This window comes from Chelmon rostratus, chromosome 2 (genome assembly GCF_017976325.1).
Source record: "Chelmon rostratus isolate fCheRos1 chromosome 2, fCheRos1.pri, whole genome shotgun sequence".
NCBI lineage: Eukaryota > Metazoa > Chordata > Actinopteri > Chaetodontiformes > Chaetodontidae > Chelmon > Chelmon rostratus.
In genome coordinates this window covers 8583553-8610487 of record NC_055659.1, presented here as the reverse complement: position 1 = coordinate 8610487, position 26935 = coordinate 8583553, and the positions used below count along the sequence as shown (strand labels likewise).

General features: G+C 44.2%; 2 protein-coding genes across 3 annotated transcripts in view; both read left to right on the top strand.

Moving 5' to 3' along the window:
* Positions 1-15180, top strand: part of nav1b (neuron navigator 1b) — a 53968-nt gene extending 38788 nt beyond the window's left edge. Inside the window, 22 exon segments of the mRNA XM_041946194.1 lie at positions 205-378; positions 1034-1086; positions 1419-1442; positions 1948-2025; positions 3017-3025; positions 4040-4123; positions 4269-4334; positions 4498-4609; positions 4698-4819; positions 6027-6205; positions 6333-6489; positions 7013-7211; positions 7712-7812; positions 7906-8001; positions 8409-8577; positions 9901-10136; positions 10242-10396; positions 10487-10558; positions 10916-11112; positions 11245-11363; positions 11494-11691; positions 11788-15180. Of these exon segments, the coding sequence (XP_041802128.1) occupies positions 205-378; positions 1034-1086; positions 1419-1442; positions 1948-2025; positions 3017-3025; positions 4040-4123; positions 4269-4334; positions 4498-4609; positions 4698-4819; positions 6027-6205; positions 6333-6489; positions 7013-7211; positions 7712-7812; positions 7906-8001; positions 8409-8577; positions 9901-10136; positions 10242-10396; positions 10487-10558; positions 10916-11112; positions 11245-11363; positions 11494-11691; positions 11788-11871 (2684 nt within the window). The 3' untranslated portion in view covers positions 11872-15180.
* A 346-nt stretch (positions 15181-15526) lies between these two features.
* mybphb (myosin binding protein Hb) lies at positions 15527-25201 on the top strand. 2 transcript variants are annotated; one of them, XM_041955789.1, is made up of 13 exons: positions 15527-15822; positions 17245-17313; positions 17526-17660; positions 18354-18521; positions 21169-21257; positions 21350-21545; positions 21656-21795; positions 21888-22047; positions 22234-22370; positions 23675-23861; positions 23994-24047; positions 24751-24782; positions 24871-25201. In XM_041955789.1, exons 1-11 carry the CDS (start codon positions 15570-15572, stop codon positions 24023-24025), a joined length of 1566 nt encoding a protein of 521 aa, XP_041811723.1. In that variant the 5' UTR covers positions 15527-15569; the 3' UTR covers positions 24026-24047; positions 24751-24782; positions 24871-25201. The 2 variants fall into 2 exon arrangements, with proteins under 2 accessions (XP_041811723.1, XP_041811730.1); XM_041955796.1 differs by lacking the exon at positions 17245-17313.
* Positions 25202-26935: the final 1734 nt, after the last annotated feature.

Genomic DNA, 26935 nt, shown 5'->3' with positions numbered 1-26935 from the left:
AGGAGCTATACCGAGGCGTACAGTGTGTGTGTGTGTGTGTGTGTGTGTGTGTGTGTGTGTGTGTGTGTGTGTGTGTGTCTGTGTGTGTGTGTCTGTGTGTCTGTGTCTGTGTGTCTGTGTCTGTGTGTGTCAGTGTGTCTGCTGCATCCTACAGCTTTATCATGGCCGCTCACTGTCTCTCCAAACATCCCTCTTTTACGATAGTCGCCCCAATTTCCAGCGGCACCCCGAGGATATCGCGCTCCAACAGCATCGGCCCCCCCAGTGACTCAGCCAGCAGTCTGTATGGATCCTCCCCCCTGGGCAGCAGTGTGTCCCTGGCTGACCGGCCAAAAAGCATGATGCGGTGCGGGTCTTTCCGTGAACCAGCGGACGATGGTGAGCCCGCTCAGCCGGCCTCCCTGCAGGGGGGGGTCGCCCGCCGTGGCCTCGCATTAAACAAAGCTGTCCGCTCGTGCAGCACGCAATCTGTCAGGAGGACATTTGTTTTCATAAACACGGACAGTGGAGGGGAGTTTTGGTGCCTCCATTTCAGATTGCTCGTGAGTTATGGGAGAACTTAAAGGCGCTATCTGTGGTCCAAATGTAAACAGACCAGGAGGCCCCTCCACCCCTAATTGAAACCTGCAGGTTTCACTCTCATATAATTGGCTTTTAATACACATTCCAGCCCTAGACTACCACCAACTGCAAGTTCTTAATGCACTTCAATGCTATCACAAAGGTTTGTTTACATCAGTAGTCTCAAATACAAACTAACTAAACACTAATAAAAGAAGTATTTATTTTAAGTAAAATTCTTTAATCATGCCTGTGATTGTTCCTGATATTAATGTGTTTTGATTGGATGAGTTTGAGGTCTGCCATTGTCTTCAGCAGTAAAAGCCAGTTTAAGCACTGCTGTTTGGTTTCAGGAGAAATGATAACTAGCATTTCTGCACTACCTGGTTAGCCTATTAGCATCTCAAAATTGCCATAAATAAAAATCAGGCACTTTTAATGTTCAGTCAAATCTCTCCCTTTTCTGTTTCAGTGCATGGCTCTGTGCTCTCTTTGGCGTCCAATGCTTCATCCAACTATTCGTCGGTGAGTAGACCCAGTCATGATATGAGCAGAATGACGTTATTTATGCCGGAGTTTAACGCTCTGTGACTTAGCCCTGACTCATTTTCTCCATCGCAGTCAATGCAGGCAAATTGCCTCAATTATAATAATTCATGGACTGTTTTGACATGCAGGAGAAGCTTATGTGCATTATGTTAAAGCTTTCCCCAGTTGGTACCTATTCCAAGATTGTATTTCACCGTTTTCATCTCTATAAAGCTTGAGTCGCGTCCCTTTCACTGTGGATGAGTACGTCATTTTCAGAACTCCCCCTAAAGTCCGCTGTTTATTTGTTTTCGCCATGCCTTCTGTAGAATGAGGAGAGGATACAAGGGGAGGTAAGGCCGGCGTGCCGTGACTCTTCAACTCACATTGTGCCATTGCTGTGCGTCATCTGTCAGTCATTTCCTGTCGAAACGGGTCCATTTATCAGATTGTGTTATCGGCGCTCGGTGAAGTCTGTGACCACGGACCTCTTCCTCAGGAGCTCATAACCCACTTCATTTTGTTTTATCTCTAATATTCGTTTTCATTTAGCACCGCCTGCTAACATTTCATAAAGCCATTTTCAGAGCTCATAAAACCCCCAGTGCATGAGAAAAGTGGTAAAAATCCACTGTCATCCCGTGATTAAACATTTTCTGTTGGTTTGGAGTGCATCTATCTTGCATTTTGGTTTCTGTTGTGAAGCAGTGTTTGCATATTCTGTTTTTTAGTTACAAAAGAACACATTTCAACTCATTCAAAGCTACATTATCATAGTCAAAACCTATTTTTAATATCTGTATTTGTTTGTGGCACTGTGTATAATCTGCTGGGGCTTGCTTTTCAATTTGTCCACAGCAAATCCGCAAGTTAAGGCGAGAGCTGGAATCCTCCCAGGAAAAGGTTGCCGACTTGACCATGCAGCTTTCTGCCAATGTAAGTATGATTTCTTTTATTATTTTTTTAAGACTCCCTGTTGCCCTCTTCTTCCAAGCTAATTTGTTAATGTGTTGCTGCATGCCAGATCTTTTATCAGTCCAGAATGTAGATTACGCCCCCTCCAAGTCGTTGAGTTTGTAGCCCACAACCGTCTGAGCTACAGAAACCCCGTTTGACAGGTGTTTCTGATATGTGCCCTGCATTTCTGTGAGGGTGAGATGTGGGGAAAATATGGTGTGAATCCTTGCTCAAGAAAATGAGGAGGCTCAAGTGTGGAGGACTCTGGATGCCGAGGCATACCTCTGGCATCTGTCCAATATGCGGGGAGTGAGGAGAGCTACTCATAAGATATGCAGAGCTACACCCGCCCAACACTTTATAAAAGATTTTTTGGAGCTTTTTCTTCCTTTTATTTCATAGCCGATAGTGATGAGTGGGAGATGACTGGAAACGAAAAAGGTCCCCAGTTTTCATTGTCAGCACCGTAACCACTAGGCCGCCATATTTCCAGTTGTCTCACTGACATCTTTCCACTGTTGCTATCGTCCCTCAGCGCTGCCGTCTTGACTGACACCAGTTCAACCCTTGCTTTTAACTCTTTGATCGAAGTTCCACCCCTGCTTCTTCTTATAGTCTCACCCTGCAGCTTCGAGATGCTTGAGTCTGGCTGTTTGACTCACACTCAACTTTTACTTTAACCCCAACTACTGATCCTGATCTAATAATAGAGAACCAGTACTGGCTGCGGTCTCCTATTGCACACTTTATCCACTGCCTCTGCTCAACTGTCGACTGTTCTGAACATACTCTGTGACTGTATGAAGCCTATCTGTGTGTGTGTCTGTTCATGTTGTGTAAGGAGTTTAGTCTCTCGCCTAACACCCCTGTCCCTCTCTTTTACGTCCTTGGCTGTATTGGCGGCCGGACTCGCTGCTGCCCCCCTGCCTGCCTCCCGCTGACCCGCACCTCTGGATGCTGGGTGTAGCAGCTAGGCCAGGTTTGTTGGACCGTTGCTTCCAGAGCGATCTCTCTCGCTTCCGCATGATTCTGAGCGGACGTCAGGCTGACGAGTCGCTGCCATCTGACATCTCTGTTGGGCGCGCTGCGTGGGGCAGCCGACCTCATCATCTGCCGTGAAGCATGTTGACTGCAACTAATAACTGATGCCTGACCAATGGCAAATCTATCTCTAAGCTGGCTAATTAACCGATCTGAGCACCAATTTCTGCCTACTCCTGGAAGCTTTCTTAGACTTGAAAGCTAATAAGATACCAAACATGCAGTTCTAACCTTTGGAATACATAGATATTTGAGAGAAATGGACTTTCAGGTGATGTAACACACATTAGAAGCAGCCAGAGTGAAGATCTGCTGCTCGTGAATAGCTGATTGCATTTTTATTGAGTCGTTACAACAGTTACGGCCCCATGAAAGGCTTCATAACATCATTCAAAATGATTTAAAGAGTAGCAGAGTATTGTCTTATTAAATAAATGTGACCCAGAAGAAATATCTGAACAAAGTACCAACTAAAAGAAATGAAGGAGGATCTGACATGCCGGGAAAGGAACACACAGTGGGAGATCTCCCAAAACTATCAAACCAAAAGATGAAACTAAACCCAACCGAAATGAAGCTGCAAAAAGAGAACTAACTCTTCTTTTAGAGGATTCCTCTCCATCAGCAGCAGGAGTAGCTCGAGGTTTCCTACCCCAGAGGTCAAACATGCTGCATGAGGCTGATGAAGTTTGTCCCCCCAGTGTCGCACCGCTGCCCTCCCTCACCACCATTACCTTAACATCCTCTTTCATCTCTGACATCACCCACAGCTGTCCACTACTCCACCCCCTCCCTCCTCCCGCAGCAGATGGAGAAAGCCATTTGCTTGATGTGCTGTGAGCGTGTGAGGCCGCAGGCCGACTCGACGCAGCCGGTGACTCATACCTGTCTGTCTCGACCCTACCCCCGCCCCTCCCCCACTCTTCTGACTCCCTCTTCCCCTCCTCTGAAGGCTAATCTGGTGGCAGCGTTTGAGCAGAGCCTGGCGCTGATGACGGCACGCCTGCAGACCCTGTCGGCCTCCTCCGAGCAAAAGGTATTTCGGTGACATCATGCTAACGATGTTACACCGCCTGTGACGTGCGTGACCCTTTCTATACAGAAAAGTGAAGAGAAGTTGAATATCATTCTAAAGTTGGTTGATCAGTTAGTTGATCAGGGTTTCAACTGCTTCATATTAGGTTCTGTGAGTGAAAGAGAAGCTGCCAAGTGACATAGTTGTTCTGGAAATGAGATGTGGGTCAAAGGTTTGCATGGTGGGATTTCCACCTTGTCATCAGCCACTCAGCACAAGCTGTCATCCTCGTTGAAAGCAGATAGACGTTCCACAATCCTCCGTTCAGGAGAGTCTTGCTTCAGTTGCCTGCGTGGAAGCTGACATGAACATATATTGATGTCTTCCCTCTTCAGGACTCTGAGCTCACAGAGCTGAAGGACACCATCGATATTCTGAAGACCAAAAATACAGAGGCACAAGAAATCATCCAGGGGGCGCTCAGTAATCCGGACATCACACCTAAAGGTGCGGAGCATGGCGATGCAAAGGCGATGACAGGAATTTCAGCTTCTCTCTCGGTGTTGAACGTGCTTTCTTTTCTCCTGCTGTTTAGAGCTGCTGATCAATCGGCAGAACTCCTCAGAGAGCATCTCCAGCCTCACCAGCACCACCAGCCACTCCAGTATGGGCAGTCTGAAAGAGCAGGAGGCCAAGAAGAAGAAGAAGAAGAGCTGGGTGAGGACACGCTGGTTAGAAAATACTGACTGACAAATTAAGTAGTAAGTAGATTAGACAACAGAAGATAACATACTGTCCCGTGAGAGATGCTTATTTTTCAGAGGTTGGTGAATCAGACATTTTTGTCAGATCACTAGAGGAAGTCAAGTTATGCACTTGTGGCCGAACCACAGTCATTCAGACCAATCAGCATACAGGTGTCGTTTAGGTGTGAGAACAGCGTAACTCTTCTCCTGACTGGCTCCAGGAAGAGTTTCACGGCTCATTGATTGGTTAACATTAGCCCATAATGGACGCTAATAGACTGGTTCCCCCAATCACCTGCCAAATATTTTTTAAAGTTCCCGCCCTTTTCCAGTTTCCATGGATGACTTCCCAGGTGGTTCTGTGTAAGCAGCAGGTTGGATTAAACCTAGACACCAAGATTCAAGATTCACAGGATGTGTCTGTCACAGGGTCATACTGGACAATATGTCCAGTGACATGCAGGCTTGGATATTACAAGACTCCAATAATTAGACTGGGAATGAAAATAGCAAAAAGAAATGATGAAGGATAAACATTTAAAGCTGAAATATTCTAAATGTTTGTAATAAAGTGATATGTGTGTGTTGGCCCAGTCTGTCGCTGAGCTGTGGGCTCTTATCAGTGTTTATTATGTTGTGTTTGATCTGAAGTCAGTCAGGCGCCGTCCTAGTTTGTTCTCATGCATGTGTGTGTGATTCTCCTCTTATCTTGTTCCAAATCTGCTATTAAGTATGACTCTGGTCTCTCCCTCATGCTGCCCTGCTTTTTATTTTAGGTCTTTGAGGTGAGTGATGTTGCTACAGTAAATAAACCCCCAAACGCCCCCCTCCTCTTCTCCAGCCTGCATGCACTTTAAGAGTCACACTTATATATGATATGCTTCATTTGGAATTTTATCCTGCAAATTTAACACCAAGTCGGGTTTTGGATGTTTGTATCTGTCAACTGTTGCCTCAAAATGGTACAAATAAATAAAACTCGATGGCTGCATCAGTTAAGAATAAAGAAATACAGTCGCAGCAGAAGGTTAACAGAAATCAAGTGTGGATGACAGCTCTCAGTGGAAAACATGACTTATCTGATTGAAGCAGCCCTAAGACCTGCTCATTAATTCTGTTATACTCACGAGTTTTTAGATATATCATTTAGATCTGTGTCGCATTTCTTCTCTGTGCAGTTACGCAGCTCCTTCAACAAGGCCTTTAGTAAGAAGGGCTCCAAGCCGTCAGGGCCGTATGCTGACATTGAGGAAATTGCCACCCCGGAGTCCTCTGCGCCTTCCTCCCCCAAAGTGCACCACGAAGGAGACAATCGTCCATCGTCAATTAAATCCTCCACCTTAGCATCGTCATCAGGGTAAACCTCTCCCTGCGATGGACAGCAGATAATTAAAATTGATGTGAATATACGGTAGATTATGACAGAACTCTATGCTCCTATCACGCATCTCTAAAGTCGTCTTATTTGGCCTGAATGCCTGCAGAGTCTGTGAAGGAGGCGAGGTGGCGGACGATAAGGTCGTATCGGAGCTGCGTACGGAGCTGTGGGAGAAGGAGCGTAAACTGACAGACATCCGCCTGGAGGCTCTCGGCTCCGCCCATCGCCTGGAGCAGCTGCAGGAGGCCATGACCAGCATGCAGGTGCGTGCGATGCGCTGCTTTTCATTGTTTCTACTTCTAGAAAGGTAAAGGCTAGTTATCTGTCCTCCCTGCAGTTCACCCGAGGAGCTGGTAGAGGTGATTAGGATGCCAAGCTTTTAGTTCATAAAGTTTTGCCTTATCTTCGTCACATCCAAATGGGGATTATCTGCAATAAAGTCCACCAGAGATATTAAGGAAAGATGTTCAAACTTTCCAGAGAAGAAATTATTATCCTGACTATCCTGATTGCACTTGCAGATTTGCATGTCATAGAAGAGTGAACTGTTGGCGCCGGCCGAGTGTCCTTCTAGTTTATTTCTAGGTTGATGTTTAACGTGTGGTTACTGTTGTGTGTTGTAGTCTGCCTTGTCTTACTGCCCTCTTTTGGTTAAAAAAATCCACCTTTGGATAGTTAAGGTCTGTCTAAGCTCACCAAAGCGTCACCACTGCAGTCATATTAAAGAACTGACCCCTGTGATGTATGAAAACTGTGCTAACACTTGGTATGATTTTTTACCTGTAGATGACAGTGGAGAACCTGAAGGCTGAGAACGACCAGCTGAAGACAGGCGGCCTGTCCCCCTGTCCATCCCCCGGTCCCTCCAGCTCCGTGTCCCAGTCCTCGGGTCTCACTGCTCTGGGGAGCTCATCACCTCGACAGTCGGTCGCCATGCACATGCCGAAGAGCTACAGCAGAGGGCTGAGTGAGGGGAGCAGCTCAGGTACAGTTCAGTCTCTGATATGTCGACTGTGGTGGATTTACTGAATGATTATTATACGTAATGTGCAAAAAATGTAATTCAGATATTTCTAGGTTATTTTTTACTTACCTTACACCTTACTTGTAAATCCTGTCATTTATATGCTGGATGTTCATTTTGTGCACAATCTTCAAGCAAAAAAGTAGGCTTGTTATTGTATTTTTACACATTATTCTGTGTTTTTCCCAATGGAGTAAGACAAATACATGCTACATCATATTATTTAAAAGCTGCTGTTAAAATAAACCTCCTGCTTTTATTTTGAAGGTCAGATGTCTCTCCTTGCTTCCAAATAAACATTTTATTTACCCCTCACAGTTTGCTAATTTGTGCACATGCAACCAAGGAAGAGGTTCATTGCTTAACTAAAAAAGCAAAAGCAAAAGGCTGTTTGTTCCAACTTCCTCATCTTTCTTTTGTTTTTCTGTTTCTGTCCTCCATTTTTTTTATTTACTCCTCAGCAGATGTGCACTCTGCAGATTCTCTCAGCCTTTCCTCTCAGAGAGACGATCACCGCGTTAGGGTGGTGGTTTGCGTCGCAGATTTACACGTCTTCAAAGATGTAAGTGTGCCGTTTGTCGCGTGTCCTTCCTCAGACCAGTACACACGACATAAACTCCTGATATCACCTGTTTGCTGTACATTATGTCAACAGGAAGTTAAACAGCAGGATTTCTTCGTCGGCACCGTCAGGGTGAATGGCAGGATGGACTGGCCCATGCTGGATTCAGCTGTCAGCCAGGCTTTCAAGGTGAGACCGCTTCGTTCAAGGTGACCTGTCCGAGAACTGAATGTACAGTTTGCACGCTCTCATTCGTGATTCAGCTGCCACATTAAATTTAGCATGTTGTTACTTCAAAGAGTTCGACCACTGCACGCTGGTGGAAACTCAGATGCAGAAATAGCGTGCAGCGTCACGGTTCATTTCTTTTATTGACAAACTTAATAAAAGAGGTATTTGAATTTACCTTTGAAGATTGTCCAGGTCATGCTAGTGGGGAATTGCTGGTCTAATTGGTAGCATGTAAGTGCCCAATAAACCCAAGCCAGATCCAGATCGTGTTTACCTTCACCTTTGACACGTTTTGGAAATTTGCTGTGAAACACCACAAGGGGCGCCGTCTAAATCCTACTCAGCTCCTGCTCTTTTCTTCCCAGGTGTACATAGCCAAGGTGGACCCCACTGCCAGCCTGGGCCTGTCTACAGACTCCATCTACAGCTACAGCATGGGCCACATCAAGAGGGTGCTGGGAGGAGAAGCTCCAGAGACACAGCCCTCTCGCTGCATGTCCCGAGGCCCCAGTGGCATCACGGTGGCTCTGAAAGGTCTGTGGAGACATGTTTTCAGTAGCTGTCACATATAAACTTATATATTATCATATGATTATCATATGATTTGATTAAAGTAGATTTTTAAATTGAATTGAAGCATTGTCAGATTGTACATTATAAGATTAGAAAACAATGTCTCCCCTCACAAAGCACTGATTTAGTGCAGACTACAATCCAAGCTCAGAGGCATTATTCAGTCAAATTTAAACAAATCCAGAGACGCCTTTTTACCTCCAGACAATCAGAATTTGGGCAAATGAGATGAACTTCCTTACGCAAGTATTCAGAGGTTCGATCCCTTTTCGAGTCGGCCCAGCTTACATTTTAAATGTCTTCCGCTGGGAAAACCACAAATCTTTTGACTGAAAGCTGGGTCCACACAAACGTATCGACGGATCAAATGTCAATCAGATCTTTTGCTTTAGCTGTGTGGTGTTTATCCGAAAAGTTTAATAGTCTGATCCAAGTCTGACTGAGTGCAAATCCTCATGTCTGCCTGCTTGTCAGAGCGACACTTTGGACCTGTCTGTCTTTATAACTGTTTTGTCCAGTCTTGCTGTTAACTCACATGACCCTGTGGCAGCTGATGAGCTCGTCAGCTCAACAACATTATATTTTGCCACACTTTTAGATTTATTTGCTCAAATTATAGATAGAAACTTTACATTCTGACTACAAGTACAGATTTATGTGGCTTACACGCGTCAGGTTTCTGTAACAGCAGTGTTTTGGTTTGCGAGGTGCACATGTGTGGAGCCCATCAGTGATTCTAAACCTGCGACCAGTGAGGAGAGACCAGGTCCTGGTCTGGGAGTCGACCCCTCTGCACCTTTGCATGCAGGAATGTAAGGATTGAAGTGCTAGGAGAGCTGGGAAAGCAGCGGCAGCCCAGACAGGGCTCTGAGTAACCTGATCCTGGTGCAGCCGGGTCCAGCTGGTCAATCAGCCTCAGACACTTGGGCCCCTTGGATGCGAAGGCGGAACATTAGACCCCTGCAGCCCGGTGGGGGCTGCACAGACTCCCTACGCTTGATGCAAAGTTATTTTAAGAGCCAAATGCTTGAGCTCCATGTTGCTTATGAAGGACATTTGAGGTGATATAAATCTGTTTTCACCGCGTCTTCTTACTCTGGCTCTTCCTGTTTGTAATGCGTATTCATTTTGGTCTAGATATTAACAGAATTCTTAACAAGCACTTAAATCTCAAGTATCACACTTTGTCGCCGATTCTAATTTGTGCTCGGCAATTAGCAGATAGTCATCAACTTCTTTGTTTATGACATCACAGTCCATTCTCACTTTTCCTCGTTAATTCAGGTTTGAAGGAGAAGTGTGTGGACAGCCTGGTATTCGAAACCCTCATTCCCAAACCCATGATGCAGCACTACATCAGTCTGCTACTCAAACACCGCCGTCTCATCCTGTCTGGGCCGAGCGGGACGGGCAAGAGCTACCTCGCCTCCCGGCTGGCTGAGTACCTAGTGGACCGAAGCGCCCGCGAAGTCACCAGCGGCATCGTGGTCACTTTCAACATGCACCGCCAGTCGTGCAAGGTGACACAAACTGACGTCCTGAATGACAGCGGATTATCTGCTCGTCATGTTGTCAGCCTCTTTTAGTCATCGTCCGTCACTGTCCCTCTTCCTTTCCCTCCTCAGGACCTACAGCTATACCTGTCCAACCTGGCCAATCAAATCGATCGGGAAACCAGCACGTCAGAAGTGCCGCTGGTAGTTATTCTGGATGACATTCACGACCCCGCTTCCATCAGCGAGCTGGTAAATGGTGCCCTCACCTGCAAATATCACAAATGGTAAGCTCCACATACACAGACTGAAGCGAGCTGCAGGAGGAGTGTGGCGGGTCAGTGTAAGCTAACCTCTAACCTTGTTCCCGCCCTCAGTCCTTACATTGTTGGAACAAGCAATCAGCCGGTGAAGATGACAGCGAACCACGGCCTTCATCTCAGCTTCAGGTTGGTGGAAGGAGCGGCTGTGGGAGGATTTCCCTCTTGTGTGTTGCGGATTTGTCCTGATTACATTGAGGTTGGATTTGAAGCTCGCTGTGAAGTAAACAAGTCAATACAATAAAAACGTCTTAAAGCAGATCGATAGTAAACTGTGAGTTAATGTGTTTATATGCAATCTGATACAATGTGATTTAACTGCAGTTTGATTTCACTGAGTGTCATGAATACCAATGATAGTTTTCTATTCTAGTTTTAATAAGAGGTTACATTGTTATGTTTGAGCTGCTGTGGTTCAGAGGGTCGAAGGCATAGCTAACAACAAACTAGCCAAGTATCGATCTGTATGTGCTTTCGCCATCTTAGGATGGTGACCTTCTCCAACAATGTGGAGCCGGCCAACGGCTTCCTGGTGCGCTACCTGCACAGGAAGCTGATGGAGTCCGAGGATGAGAGAAGTTTGACCAACGAGGACCTGATGAGGGTGTTGGACTGGGTGCCCAAGCTGTGGTATCACCTGCACGCCTTCCTGGAGAAGCACAGCACGTCGGACTTCCTCATTGGTATGGAACTTCTATTCTACAGGGCATGACTTTGAAGCTGGAGGAACTTTTATTTTGCATATTGGAATATTGAGAACTTTATTTGCGTGAATGAAAGATTTTTCTCCTTCCTCTCCTCTCGTGTCTCCTCAGGCCCCTGCTTCTTCCTGTCCTGTCCAGTCACGGTGGATGAGTTTCAGTCGTGGTTCATTGACCTTTGGAACCACTCTATCATTCCTTACCTGCAAGAGGGGGCCAAGGACGGCATCAAGGTGAGAAAGACGTCCAGGAAGTGGTCTCCAGCTCACACTGGAGTCTTCCTCATGAAGTACTGGTGGCTTCTCTTTCACAGGAAATGCGGTGCTCTAATTTTACTGTTGCTGGTATGTTGTGACGCTTCAGGTCCACGGCCAGAAGGCGGTGTGGGAGGACCCAGTGGAGTGGGTGAGGGGCACCCTGCCTTGGCCGTCTGCCCAGCAGGACCAGGCAAAGCTGTTCCACCTGCCTCCGCCCAGCATTGGCTCCAGCAGCCCCGGCCAGCCCTTCGAGGAGAGGCCTCACAAAGAGACTCCACCCAGCTCCATGGAGTCCGATCCACTGGTAAGAAAGAGCACTTCCTGCTCCTTTCATGTGATTTCAAACTGAGATGGATCCTTCAGGATTGCTGATTTTTCAACTCTCTCTTCTTTGTTCTAGATGGCAATGCTCTTGAAACTTCAGGAGGCGGCCAATTACATTGAATCCCCTGACAAAGAAGACCCTAGCCTGCCTAAACTTTGAACACTTAGCACTTCAAGTTAAATTTTTTTTGTTTTTGTCCGCTGTAATGATGCAGTGCACATTCAGGAACAAAGGAACCCTCAGAAATGGTTGTAGGGTGATTTAAACTGTCATTCCCCCAGTAGGTTAAAAGTGTAACTGGGTAACTACAAATCTTAACGCATACAGTATTTTCAAAAGACTGTTAACACGCATTGAATGAAATATATTCTTTTCCTTTCCTATATGTTTGACTGGATGACATTCACTTCAGTTCCCTTCCCTTTACCGCCGTGTTAGCCCTCAGTACTCTTAGATCGGTGCTAATAGATCATTATGAAACTCATCGTCTCTGCACTTAGACTTCAGGGGATTTCTGCAACAGCACACGCAGTCTGTCCTGCCCAAGTGCATCATGGGATATGGGGTGCTTGTCAACAGGAGCTATTCTCAATTATGGTGACTCATTTCTGGAAAAGAGTATGACAGCATGACAGACGCTACTGTTTATTGCAAAGTTCTTTGGTACATATCGACTGTATAAGTCTCTGTAGGCCAAATCTTATACATATGCAATCCTGAACTTTACAGCCCGAGCAGGTGAAACGAATAAAATGCCTTAAGAAAAAAGACGTCAGTGTCACCTCAACTTCAGCAGAGTATACTGGTGCTTTCATCAATATCATCCCAGCCAAGAAATCAAGTATTTCTTCAACTCCACATTATTTATTTCAAAGAATCATCTTTTTTTAACAGTATGAAATGATAAATAATTCCAGGATAAAGTATCAGTATACTTGTTCACATATTTTTCCACCTACTTTATCATTTTAATAGCTTATAAGTTGAAAAGTTAAACTTGCTGTCATACTCTTTTACATAAAACCAAACTTATTTATCAGTGATGTGAGTTTGTCACTTTTTTCGCTGCAGAGAAACATATTTTCCAGACACTTCATTTACTTTTATGAACTGCTTCATGTGAAACAAGCAGTGTCACCAATCTTGCCATATACAGTATATCAGGTATTAGATACACAGGGATAATATAACATAACAAACACCCTCTGATTAAACAGATCAAGAAAATTCTATTGAATCCAAATCAGATTTTTTTAAATTACATCTATCTAGGAAAGACTAATTTGTTTCAAATCTTTCTCCCCATATTCAGAGTAGTTATTGTATATATTTGTACATACAATCAGGCTACATCGCAGTTATTTTATCTATATTAGTTGGTGCAAATATCTAATATACTGAACCAAATACTGTACTTTAATCATGCATATTGACTGTCAAGTTAGGGGTTTAAGTTCAACTCTGAATGTATAGAAAACACTTATAAATCAACCATGTAACAGTATCAATCGTTTAGTAGGTGCTTTTAAAGGAAGCCTTATCACAAAGCTCCACTGCAACACACTTTTAACAATGGCTGAGTACAGTGACTTTAAAGCAACCTATGCCCATTTCATTTGCAACAGTTCATGCACAGAACTTAAAATTCTCATTCTTAATGTCACTCATGCTTATTATCATCATTTAGGTGCGTATGGTGCTCTTTAACAATGTCCCAAACTGTTTCGGTGTTGAACACAGATCATGTAGACTTTCAGGGTAGGCTAGCAAAGAGTTTTGTGCTGTCAGACGCTAAAGAAGCGTGAAATAGATCTGAGAGACGACTCCAGATGTTTTTTTTAGGACGTGTTGTTGAAGACATTACGTGGAGACCGTCAAGTCGTGTGAGACATTGTATGGTGTGCGCCCATGTTGATGTCGTACGGTATTCATATCCGAGAACATTTTGGGTACGCGGCACAGTCATGAGCTGATTCCGGAGATTAATTGTATCAAAGCACGTGAGAAAAGCTTAAGATTTAAATACTTTTTTTTGGTTCTTTGTGTAGGTTTTTTTGTAAAGAAGCCCTAATGGATTAACGAAGCACATGGTGGTGCAAGTGGTGTGGAAGTAATTCACCTGTTCGTCCCAAACTGTCACTGTTCAGGTGCTCGGACTAAACTTCACATGTACATAAACCCTGTAAATGAATGTCAGACCACTTTTATGACAGCTTGATGAGAAAGTGTAACATTTTAAGCAGTGTCTGAGCTCTTTGTTGCTTTGTTCGCTTAAAGCTAAGAAGAAAATGAATGCGCAGCTCTGATTGGTCACCTGTAAACAAAAAAAAAGATGAACTAAAGACATGAAAGAGCAAAAAAGATGACAGTGACTCTCACTGGTCACATGCCGATTGAGAATAATTTCAGTTATTGTAAATATGTCAGGTATTAGACAGTATTACCAACCCCACCCTGGTCTGTTTCTGCAGGTTAACTAAAGCCATCAGCTCGAGCTTCTCATCTCATTCACTGGTTGTTGTGCCTGTTGCTCTGTAGTAGCTGTGATTTGTGTTTGCTTACTGTTGTATCAGGACTATGCAGCAACTTCTACTGGTGTTGGCAATCAACAAATGTCTGAACCTAACGAGCAAACTCGGCGTGTTTTCATCTGGTCTGTCTTTGAGTTCTTGATTTGGACCAAATTGCATCCCAGGATAAAAAGTGGAAGCTTGTTTTAGCAGGTGAGCCTTAAGGTGAGCTGGATTTGTTTGGTGTTGTGTTGAGAACAGGGTTCATAGATGCAGTTAAAGATATGAAGATGCTTCGTGTGTTTTGTCCTTATGAATGGGGCCAAAAGTGTCATAACCGGACTTGTAGATGGTCAAATGACGATAAACAAACCAAGAAAAAGATTAAAAATCTTATTATGGGCCGGAAACAGTTGTTAAGAATCAGCACTTGACCGTTTGCATATTTTAAGTAGAATTAAACCAGATAGATTAAATCTGATATCTTAGGCCAATACAGGTTGCTGAATAGTCATATTTTTGCAAAGCTTGTTGTGGACTAAACTAAGACGTTAAAAAAAAAAAAAGATGTTATGCGGTATCTAATGTCACTGATGTGCAAATGTTAAGGGTTGTGTTGTAAATGCATGTAAACTTGCTGTGTGACGAGAAAAACGTTAACATTAATGTATTGTTTCGGAAAATCATTCGAGATAATGTTTTCCTCTTTAATACTCCGATATTTGATATTTCTTTTCTTTTTTTTCTAAAGAATCCTTTGTAAAAGTTAATTTCTCTATTTTGTACAGGACATCATTGTAAAGATTGTAAATAGGTCAGCATTCTGGATGCGGCAACAATCATTAACAAGGGGGGGCGATCATCCTTGAGGGAAAGGTACATTTCTTCAGAGTTGGGTCCGATCCATGGACGAGGCATGTTTCTGGAGGCTTTCATCCACCTATCACTGGTTGTTGGAATCAATAAAATACATGTTATATTTATTCTGCTGCTTCTTGTGTGTCCATTTGACCTGTTTATAAGAAGTGTATAAAATAATAATGCAATGAGTGTTCTTTATGTAAGAATTATCAATAACTCATGGTTGTATTTTTCCATATTGTCACTTAGTTAGGCCATAGTCTATGTAGTGGAACATTTAATGATGCTGAGTGTTGGTGAGTGGGACTAACAGACATGGTGGTCTGAGTCATACACGGTGCCCTGTATCTGTTACATGTATTTCATTAGGGGGCGGTCCCTGAACCTGCAGAGCCCTATATAAGCCTGCCTCCCCCACTGGAATAGTGGCATTGGATCCACTTTTTAAGGACTTAACCGAGTTGGGAATTAGCTGCAACCTCCAACATGCCGTCCAAGCCTGCCCCAATCAAGAAGGCGGCTAAGAAAGAACCAGCCAAGAAGGAGGAGAAGGCTCCGGAGCCGGCTCCTGAACCAGCTCCTGAACCCGCTCCAGAGGCCGCACCGGCTGAAGCCGCCCCAGCTGAAGCCGCCCCGGCCCCCGCAGAGGGCGAAGCTGCACCTGCTGAGGCGGCCCCTGCCGAGGGAGAGGCCCCGCCAGCTGAGGAGCCCAAACCCCCCACGCCTCCACCCGCAGACGGTAATGGTCCGAGCGCAGCGTCGTGTGAGCCCCGAGTCACCGTCCATTATACAGTCCGCCGACTTGTTATTTCTCAGCGGATGAGCCCTGGATTAGTTGTTTAACCTTTCAATCAAAGCCGAAGTAGTCGGTTCATCTCGTGGTAAGGGCGCGGTAACCTTTACGCACGTGCGCTTGAGCGCGCTCCGTGGCGAGGTCACATTAACCGGGAGCTGCATGCAACTGCGTAAACCGCCTGCCTGGACTCCTGCAGCGGACTTCTAAGTTACTGAAAGTCATTTTCCCCACAGTGAAACTGATGTTTGCTTGTAAAGTCGCTGTTAACATGCGCTTTAATACATCAGTTAAATTTCCATCCGCAAACGTGCGCTGTGTTGGTCTCTCACTTTACATGACTGATGTAAAACGCATTTTAACACCTGTTTTACTTCACCTGTTTGAATTCCTTCACTATTTCTAATAATTGCCATCCGCCTCAGTCGCCCTTGATTCAGCCACCATTCAAACATCTAACATCTACATCAGCGCTGATGAAGCTGCTGCTCCTGCTGCTGCAGAGCAGCTGATGGTGTGATACTCTGAAAGGAGTATCTCAGTTTCCACCTAACTCACTCATTGCTGCTCATTTTAACTCTTCCATTTGTTATTTTATTACATTTTAACTCTTTTCAGAACATTTTTTTCAAGATGTTATGCATCTCCACATCTTCTAAACTCTAATATCAGCGGCTACAGAAGGAAGGCCAGCTGCTGCAGCTGAGGCCGCTGCTGATAGTAAAACAGACTGTGGTGAATTTATAAGTATTATGAAAACTTGAACCTTCTACAGTAAAGCTAGCTACACTAACAGCTAATGCGGATATCTTCTAACCTCAAATATCCACTGCTGTGCAGTAACAGAGGAGAAACCTGCAGCTGAGGCCCCTGCTGATGGTAAAGAGCACTTGAGCAACAAAGGATGTCTTTATATGTTAAGTTTGAGTCTTAAACCTTTTGCAGTAAAGCTAACGTCACTAACTGACTTCCATATAACACTTTGAACCTAGTCTGCAGTCTCAGCACACACATTATCGTCTGTTCGCCACATCTGCTCTGCACTAATCACTGATATCTAACATTTAATAAAAGCTGCCGCCGCTCCAGCTGCAGTTGGAGCCGCGGACTCTGAAGCACCTGCTGATGGTAAACCAACCTGCAGACACAAAACATGTTCATTCCTCTCTCTTTAATATCTGTGATGATTTTGTCATGTGGCACAAATTGGATAAGGAGCCTTCCAGCATTAGCATTGTGATTCCTTTGACCTCCCCGTACGGGAGACAGAGAGCTGTGAGGCGCATAGCTGGGTTTTAGTTGATGCTGCAACATCGCTCTGCTCATCACGTGCTGCCAATAATAATGCAAATGCCTGTTTAACATCAGCTGAAGCTGCTGAAGCGCCTGCACCAGAGGAGCCTAAGCCACCCACACCTCCACCACCTCCACCCAAAGGTAACCCACTGCTCAGAGAGAAACCTCAGAGTGATAAGATTCTACTTTCATCACTTGGTGTGTTCTTTTATTGCAGAGTTAAAATAAAGAACTGGGTCATCACCTCTTACGAACCTCAACTTTGCATCGATTTATGATTTTATTGCTTTTGTGCATTTCTGCCCCTTTGCAAATGTCCGTTGATTAACTGAGTGCTTTCGTGGCGTCTGCAGAGCCCACAAGCGCTCCACTGGATCTGTTTGTTGAGGATAAGAATGACACTTCCGTTACTATCATCTGGAGCCAGCCAGAGGTCGTTGGACCATCCGGCCTGGATGGATACACCATCGAAGTCTGCAAGGATGGAAGTAAGTCCTTCTAGACCAGCACACTGAATACTGTCATGTGTGCAAAAGGGATCAGATTATTAATACACCCTGACAAAAATGTCAGTTGACCTTTTGAATTATTTAAACAGCTGATTTCAGCTTTTTGCATTAGTAGCGTTATATCTAATATCTTTAATTATATCTTCAATGTTTAAGTGTTTTTGATATACTCTCAGGAACCTCTTAAATTGCTCTTTTTATGTGGGTCAGCCATATCGGTTGCAGCTGTCCCTGAAGTGTCACTCACAGAGTTACATCATGAGCTACCTAACTTCTCCCTACAAGGAAAGGAGCATTTCAGGAGCTGCTGTGGTCTTGCTGGAGGTCCTGCTTTTAGACTTAGAGCCCTAAGCTAATATCAGCAGCAGTTCAGTGCAGGCTTGATTTAGCAGAGAGGCCTCGCTGATTACCCACAGACCAGCAATTTCCATATCACATGCAAGAAAATTGTGTCAAACGCAATCACTCCATTTCCACTGCAAAGCTGCACAGCAGGCAGCACTTGTTCTAATGTATTAACTGTGTGAAACTGATCCGTTCCTCTCAGTCTGCCAGCAGCTCTCACAGTCAGCATAGTGTATGATTACAGTCTTAATCCTGTAATATCAAGATAAACAACAGCTCTGTAAATCGCACCAGTCTATCTTCATTTTGCGTAATTTTCCCACTCAGCTGAGGACTGGAAAGCAGTCAATGAGGATCTGCAGAAGTCCTGCCGCTACATCATCAAGAACCAGACCACCGGTGACCGCCTGAAGATCCGCGTGGTGGCTGTGAATGCTGGCGGCCGCAGCCCCCCAGTCGCCCTCCCCGAGGCTGTCCTGGTGAAGGAGGTTGCTGGTAAGAAGTGTTCACAAAGACAGAGAGCGAGAAAAGTACAAGAAATCACAAAGAAGTGTCAGATAAGAAGTTCAAAAGCACCACAGCAGCAAAATGAGGGACAAGACCAGATGCATAAAATAGATATCTAACCATTGAAAAAACAGAATACTGTATCATTTATGACACTTTATGCAGGAATCTACAGGAAACAGTGGGAAAAAATACAGAAAAGTGAGAAAATTTAATAAGCTAAATATGTGCACAAATACAGACTTTCAGTGGCAAAAAAGGGCACAAAAAAGCTTTTCAGTCTGTTTTTCTTTATCTACTGAATAGCAAAAATAAAAAGTCTAATAGTACATACCCCACACATATGTGAATATTAACTACAAAGTGTATGGAGACAAAGTAATCACAAATTATGCTCTATTAATTATTTTAAATTTGAAGCTCAAAATGTTGCAACATGGGTCCAAAAATCACTCATTTTAATGACAAATGTTGATTAAAATTTTTAATGGGTTTATGTGCATGTACTCTCCGACACAGGTCTGGCCTTAACTTTATGGAGACATTTATTATGGGAAGGGACAGTTGTAAAGTGCAGGAGTCAAACAGAAACAGCTCAGCAATGTTTTCTTCTCAGCTGTCCCCGTCCTGTTGACACATCGCTGCAGTGTTAACGTTAGAAAACGTAGAAGAAGCACTGATCCACCCAGCCACAGTGTGATCATTACACACTCGCTAAGTCGATGGTTTTACTGACGCCGTACACCTCACAGTGTTAATCATAGACAGTATATCTAAAGTGATTCGCGGGGAAAATGCTGATTGGGCCCCGAGGGCTTTAAAAGGAGGAGGAGTGTTACTTTGGCTCCCTCACAAATCATCGTTATGCGTAATGGAGAGCTGAACAGGAGGGGAAGGCAACTTGATCCCAGCTGGACTGGCAATATGTCAATAGTCATGTTCGCCATAGCCGGTGGTCCGCATATAGAAACGACTTATGAATGGTTTCCGACAAAATGGCCACAAAGCTTTGGAAAAATAGCTGGGATGTCACCGATATTAACACGGACTTTTCTGCGGAGGGGTTGACATTGCGTTGTGATCCCTGCCAAGGTTCATGCCGAGGGAGCGACGGGCGTCTTTTCTGCAAGATCGATGGTGACAAGTGACCTGATTGCAAGCAGGTGGGGGGCTGCAGGGGAGGAGAGGGGGGGGCGGATGGTAAATTCCAGCGTGTCCTGTCTCTGCCTGCAGAGGGGCTGCTGGGGGGTGGTGGATTTGGATCTAACCTCTCAGGTGACATCCAAATCTCATGACACTTCCAGAGATTCACTGTTTGTTTTGAAACATGCCTCAGACTTTACAGGGAGAATGTTCATTAAGCCTAATCCCCTCTGCATGAGGTGATAAGACGCCTAACATGTGGTACATCTGTCCTGATACACACAGAATACTTTATATTCCAGTTCGCGTTTACAGATCAGTTGCTTTCGGGGGCCGTCTGATCCTTCCTGCGTCCCGTTGAATTCATCGAGAATTTGAATGCGTGCTGATGTGAGCGGGGGTCGTGCGTCATGAGGGGAGCCGATACGCTTCAGCACGGCGCTTTATTTAGAGTCCTGACAAATGTTGCTCTGCTGGCCTCAGCAGGTGGTGCCTCTCACCAAATCGCTTTTACAAACGAGCCTCGGCAAGACACTTCTGAGGCTTAAGTATCATTTGAAACGTCACGGCGGCTAACAGCCCTCATGATTTTCTTTTTATAATGATTTATGGGCTTTTTCTGGCCTTTTGCGAGCTTGCTGCACAGTGGAGGGAGGTGGGGGCGGTTGGGGAAGGATCCACCAGGGCAGCTCACGCCTGTGATCTTTGCACATTTACGCCTCTTATCTTTCCAATTTCAAGTGTCAGTTCACTGTAATTTGTTACAATAACGCAATTGTATGTCAGCCTGCAAACAGAACAACAAACTCCAATAAACCGGGGGGTGGGGGGGCGGTCATGGCTAAAACACATAAAAAAAATTGTATGATGAGTTTGAGGGTTTATTAAATAAAATACATCTATAAAATTAGAATGATCTATATGTTAGTGATTTTTTTTAAATATAAGCCCATGCAAAAAACATATATGCACATGCATACATATAAACACACACAAATATTAACTATCCTACTTTCCATAGATTCCTGTCTTCCAATATTATGTGCATCTTCTCATTTTATTTTCCTGAACTATAATCTAGACAAAGTCTTACTTGTCCCATGTTGTCTATGAAAGGTATGCACCACCGAGCAGACAGACACATCTCAAAAGAGATAAAGGACTTGGAATACAGATGGGACACTTTAGGCAAAGACATCCTGATGGCACCAGTGAAAATTCTGGCTAAAATGGGCTTAAATCAACTCAACTTTATCGATATCCTCAAGATTTAATGGCCACAAAAGAAAATGAAATCTTCTTGTGTCCCTCCAGGAATCTCTTAACAGATCCTGACAATCCCTTTCAGGCTGTTTCTTCCCTTCACTGATCCCCCCGGTGGAACCAGCAGATAAAAGAGCTCCAAAGAGGCTCTCATTGTAAAAGATGTATGAGTGTGGATTTACCATAATAATCGTTGGTTGTTCATTCATTCATTGTTTTTCCCCTCCAGATCGTCCCAAGGTTCGCTTGCCTCGTTTCCTGAGGCAGAGGTACGTCGCTTACGTCGGAGACAAGATCAACCTGACCATCCCCTTCACCGTAAGACGAAGACGCCTGTATCCTCCTTTAAACTCGTGATGAAACAAAACTACGCGACTCCTCAAAATGTCTGATTTTGTTCTTTCCCTCAGGGCAAACCCAAACCTGTGGTCACCTGGACAAAGAATGGTCAGCCCCTGGACACAAAGAGGGTGAACATCCGCAGCACCGACAGGGACAGCATCCTGTTCATCCGTGCCTCCGAGAGAGACGACTCCGGAGTGTACGAGATGTGCGTGAAGGTGGAGGACTTCGAGGACAAGTCTTCACTCACCCTTCAGATTGTTGGTGAGCAAAATGTTGAGATTGCGGCAAACAGAGGACATACGACGGTCCCAAATACAGTGACGAATAGTGTATAGAGTACTTGATTCCTAATCCGGGCCGGTTGTTTGCAGAGCTGCCGGGGCCTCCTGCCAGCGTAAAGATTGTGGATACCTGGGGCTTCAATGTTGCTCTGGAGTGGACTGCACCCAAAGACAGCGGAAACACAGACATCACAGGTTACACAATCCAGAAGGCCGACAAAAAGACTGGAGTAAGTTTTCCACATCGAACGGTGTCTGACCGTGTGGTCGCAGTAAAGTTTCCTCTGTTAATTCGTTGTTTCTTCGCTGTGTGTGTCCGCAGGACTGGTTCACTGTGTTGGAGCATTACCATAGACTGAATGCCACCATCTCTGACCTCATCATGGGCAACACCTACAAGTTCAGAGTGTTTTCTGAGAACAAGTGTGGAATGAGCGAGGACGCTTGTATCGCAAAGGAGGAGGCCAAGATCCTGAAGACAGGTACGTTTTTGCACATCGTTGACTGTTTCCTCTGAAGCTGTCGTCTCATTGGTCCTTCCTCAGCTCTCTGAGGGTGTTTCACTCAGGTAAATAGATTCAGATTTGAGTGCGGGTGCAGAAAGCTGTTCTATCAGCTAAGGCGCACACGTCGTAGGAGCTTCATTCTGTTTCTCTTCCATCCTCCAGGTATTGACTACAAGCCTCCTGAGTACAAGGAGCACGACTTCAGCGAGCCACCCAAGTTCACCACTTCTCTGTCTGACAGAGCCACCACCGTCGGCTACAGCACCAAGCTTCTGTGCTCCGTCAGGGGATCCCCAAAAGTACAGTTTCACATTTCTTTCTGTGCTCGACCAGCGTCATGCCTCTAAACTACCAGCTTCAGCGAAACTTTAGCACCACAGTAGTAGCACCAGAAGCCAGCACCAGAACTGTTTATTCACCTGCACATAGGTTGTCTTCATTTTCCTGACAATGAGGCTCATAAATTCATTATGTTTCAGCCACCAAATATCACACTCTGGGAGTCACCGAGCGTCCTTGAACACACCACTAAGGCATAGTTTTTGAAACAAACCTGCTGACTGCTGACACAACAATAATTGCATTAGATTAGCCTTTATTTTTTCCCCTTAGGAGAAGCATGCATGTAGAATCAAAGTGCAGTTAACCTGCAGCATCACACCCAGATCTACACACAGTGAGAATAATGCGCATGCACACTTCATGTCTTACTGTTTGGCAGTTGGATTGATAGTGGAAGGGTGTGGTTTGGGTGATTTTAAGGCCCTGCGTCCTCTCTGTCTCCTCACACACCTCTCGGAGAGAGAAATGTGGGGCAGTGTGCCAATCATTTAGCATAATAATACGATCAATTTGAGAAATCTAAATGCATTGGACTAATGCGTGCTGTGATAATTGGTCTCAAAGACGTCGCTGCCAGTTGATTTTCATACATTTTGTGAAACTAATACACGGCAGGGAGGCAGTCTGAAAACTTAATGGTATGTTGTGGGAAATGGTTTGCAGTTCTGTTAATATACCAGCTGTAATTTCTAGCTGATGAACGAGCGTGCATTCGAAGTTTGCTCAATGATCACTAGAACAACAGAGGTGCCACTGCTCAAGCTACATGTCAGCACTTTAGCTCTGACCTTGTTAGCCTGATGGTCTGAGCCTCCCACCTCCTGTTTGGGCTCATAATCCCAAAGGGCCGCCAACAGGGCATTAGCATAGATGGTCTTGATGAGAAGGCTAGAATTGGTATTCTTTGCTCTTGAAGCAGGAGAGGAGGAGGCCATGAGGGGGGACAGGTCAGCTGGGAGGCAGGGTCACATGTGTAGCATTCCTCCGTGGGGCCCCAGGAGGTCCTCACCATATCAGTGCCTTTAAAACTCCCAAGCCGGGTGCGTGCTGTTTGTCCACTTCAATCAAAAGGGTTTTTTTTTTCTTGCCAAGTAGCACAAACAAAAATAGAAACACCCTTGTTGCTTGTTTGTGTTTGAGTTGATGGCTGTGAGGGGATGAGATGGTTCAACATACTTCCCGTACTCCTGCAGCAAAACATGCAAACATCACATCTGTTGCATCTGTTATCTAAACCTGTTGGGTTTTTTTGTTTTTACAGCCCAAGGTTCAATGGATGAAGAACCAGATGATTATCGGCGACGACCCCAAGTACAGGCAGATCTGCGTTCAGGGTATCTGCTCCCTGGAGATCCGTAGGCCTGGTAACTTTGACGGAGGTGTGTACTCCTGCAAAGCCATGAACGATCACGGAGAAGCAACTGTTAGCTGCAAGCTGGAGGTCAAACGTAAGTTTAAAAAAAAACAAACTCTTAATCTATTTGTGGGTGTGCAAATTGTATTTATGTTCCAGCATCTGCTTTGCCAGTATTTGAGTTTTAACTTTCTGAAAGCTAATAACTTGTCTTTCTGTCAAACAGAGCCGGTGGTTGCAGATGCAGACAAGAAATAGGTCAACATTCACTTTCTCACAGGTCAGAAATGAGCAGGAGCTTATTTCAATATTCTTGTTGTTCTGTTCTAAATAAATAAAAGTGCCTCATCAGCGTTATGAAATAAACATGCAAATATAGTTTAGTTTGTATTATCTTTGCAGACGTTGGTTGTTCCTTGTAGTCCAGTTGCACAACGTGCATAGTTATAAAAAAGGATTGCAATGAAAGTTTAATAGTTAAACTGGATGTATTAGATAGGTTGATCTATATGAGTCCTTAGGTGACATCTGCCGTGTCCGTGACTTACTTTCCATACATGGACGGCACTAAACTTGGAAAAGGTGGCCTCTGAAAGAGTCCAAGCGGTAGCGCCCATAAATTAAAACTGTGGTGGCTGCTCGTGTACTCGGATAGGAGACTTAATCACATTTCCTTGACTCAGCAGCAGCAGCAGCAGCCTCCTTTAGAAAACTGAGATACAGCATTTTATTAGCAGGTTACTCTCTCAATACTAACACAGTATAACGATTGCAGAGCTTTAATCTCTGCAAAGTTTTATACAATCCTGAAGTTCATTTTTAACGCATATATTTAATAAATACAAAACAAATGTTTATGTATGCCTTATTTTCTTTCATTCTTTTATGCGATTCTGATTGGCTGCCGTCTCTACAACTGCAGTTCTGACTCCTCTTTAACACCTGTTGTTGTTATCTGTTCATCTGTTGCAATCCCAAATTAGGAGCAGATGGAATGAGACCTTTGCAGCATAAGGTGCGTGACACTTTTAGCGTTTCTAAAACCGTCGTCCGCAACGATGCACGAGGATTTTACGTTTTGAATTATTTCTTTGTCTTTGCAGGAAGGTGCTGGATTCCTGAAAGAACATGTATATATGGCTGGTGACCACACTGCCAAAGGGCTGCTGCCTGTGGCCTCTTGCCGAGTGTTACCCTGTCTTATGATGAACAATTGTTGTCATGTTACGCCTTCATCATTCACTCCATCATATTAAGTCCACATCCTTGTCCACAATCAGCTTTTTCCCCAACGATACTGTCTATGGTAACTAAATGATCAGATTTCAAACACTGTTCCTCCCTGGTTTTATCATCTTGTCAGTGCAACAAGGTGTACACCAAGAACTACATCTAACATCTACGTGTTTATATCAATAAATAATTTAATTTCTGGTTTTGTTTTTCAACACAGTGTGTTCTTCAAATTGAAATCTCCAGCAGAAGTAATGTAAAGGCTACTATTGGTTACAAAAGGTGACAAAGACAACCCCATATTGTGCTTAAAACATGAACCAGTATTGTAAATAACTCCATCTGTGCACAGTTTTAATGAGAAATTAATAAAATGCAGTGACACAAGGACAATCATACATATAGAACACTTAATTACATTATTATTAACAATCTTAGAAGCCTCCTGGACAGAACTATGTTCATTTTGGTGCTAATTGTAGGAACAAAATTCAACCGGTACACAATTCAATGCACACAAATAATTCCAGTGAATTGTAAGTGTCAACAGACATGAACACATTGCAGTACATACATATATATATAAAGAATAAAGCCTCCAATAATAAGTGAAATTTATATTTAGTTGTGTTTACAGTAAATCTTGATTTAAAAGAAGTTCTTACTTTCCTTATAATTGGTATAGATTTTCAAAGATCTTTTCATAATGAAAAGTTACCGAGAAATTAGAATGAAAGCATAAAACACTGTTACAGGCGATGCTAATGCAGAAAGCTACTGAGTCTTCAAACTGATTTAATTACTTTCCACTACAGTTTCACTCAGCTGCTGAATGTATGAAGCCCTGTTGGCAGCAGACCAGTGAGAATCTGGGGACAGCAGTACTATTCATTTGGCTCATACAGCCCCAAGAGTGCGTCGCAGTATGCCAGGACTTCCATAATAGTAATACCAGTCTATGGTACTGATCTTGTAACTATTTGGATTTTGAGTTACTGGCATAGTGATGGAGGGCAGGATGCCAGAGATATCCAGGTTACACAGACACATGGGTTCACACAGCGGCTGACAAAATTAGCTTCGGTGCTCCATCTCGCCGGGGTTATTTTGGGAGGCTCGACTGGAGAAACGTGCTTTTCTGTTTCCTCAGAAAACTGAAGGAGCGAAATGAAAAAAATAACTGCAAACAGAAAGAGAGGAAGGTCTTCATTATCTGGCGTTAAAAGGATCAAAAACACCACAGTTCCCCTCCCTCACATGCCCATTTTCAGATTGTGTTAATTTTGGTGGCAGAAGGATCATGTTTCCCAGCACACACTCTTTGCATTACTGTAGAGAGGTAGTAACCAAGTGTGCTGGAAGTGTGCTGCAGAGTGAGTGACCCAGCTCTATGGTTAGAGTAGAAAGAAAAACAGTCTGACTCTTTGAATGTGCCACCCTCTAGTGTTACAATCATGCAACGACCTCTGCAGGCCTGCAATAGGACGATTGATAGAACCATTTAACAGAAGTTGCGGCTGCTGCCACATCTGAAAAATGAAAAGGCAGAATTTAATGATGAAGAGAGATCAGCAAAGCTACCTGCCCATTTGATTTACCATCCTTGGAATACATGTCTGCCATTTTGAGATGCCTGCTTGCACAATTTGCGTCGTGCAGCTTTAACCTGTGGGCTGGGAGCCATAATGGGTCTCAGGCCTACTTCTGGTGGGTCCCTGGATGCTGACATGCCGCAATAGGGTCATGGAGCGAGAGACTTCCTGTCTAATTTAGGTCCTGCACCGAGAAAGTTTCAAACCTCCAATGAAAACCACGATTAAATCACTGATGTATAATATAGGTATGTGCATATATTAAATATATTCAGGTAAAATACCTCATATGTATGAATCCTATAATTACATTCAACATCTTACATGATGGTAGTAACTGTAC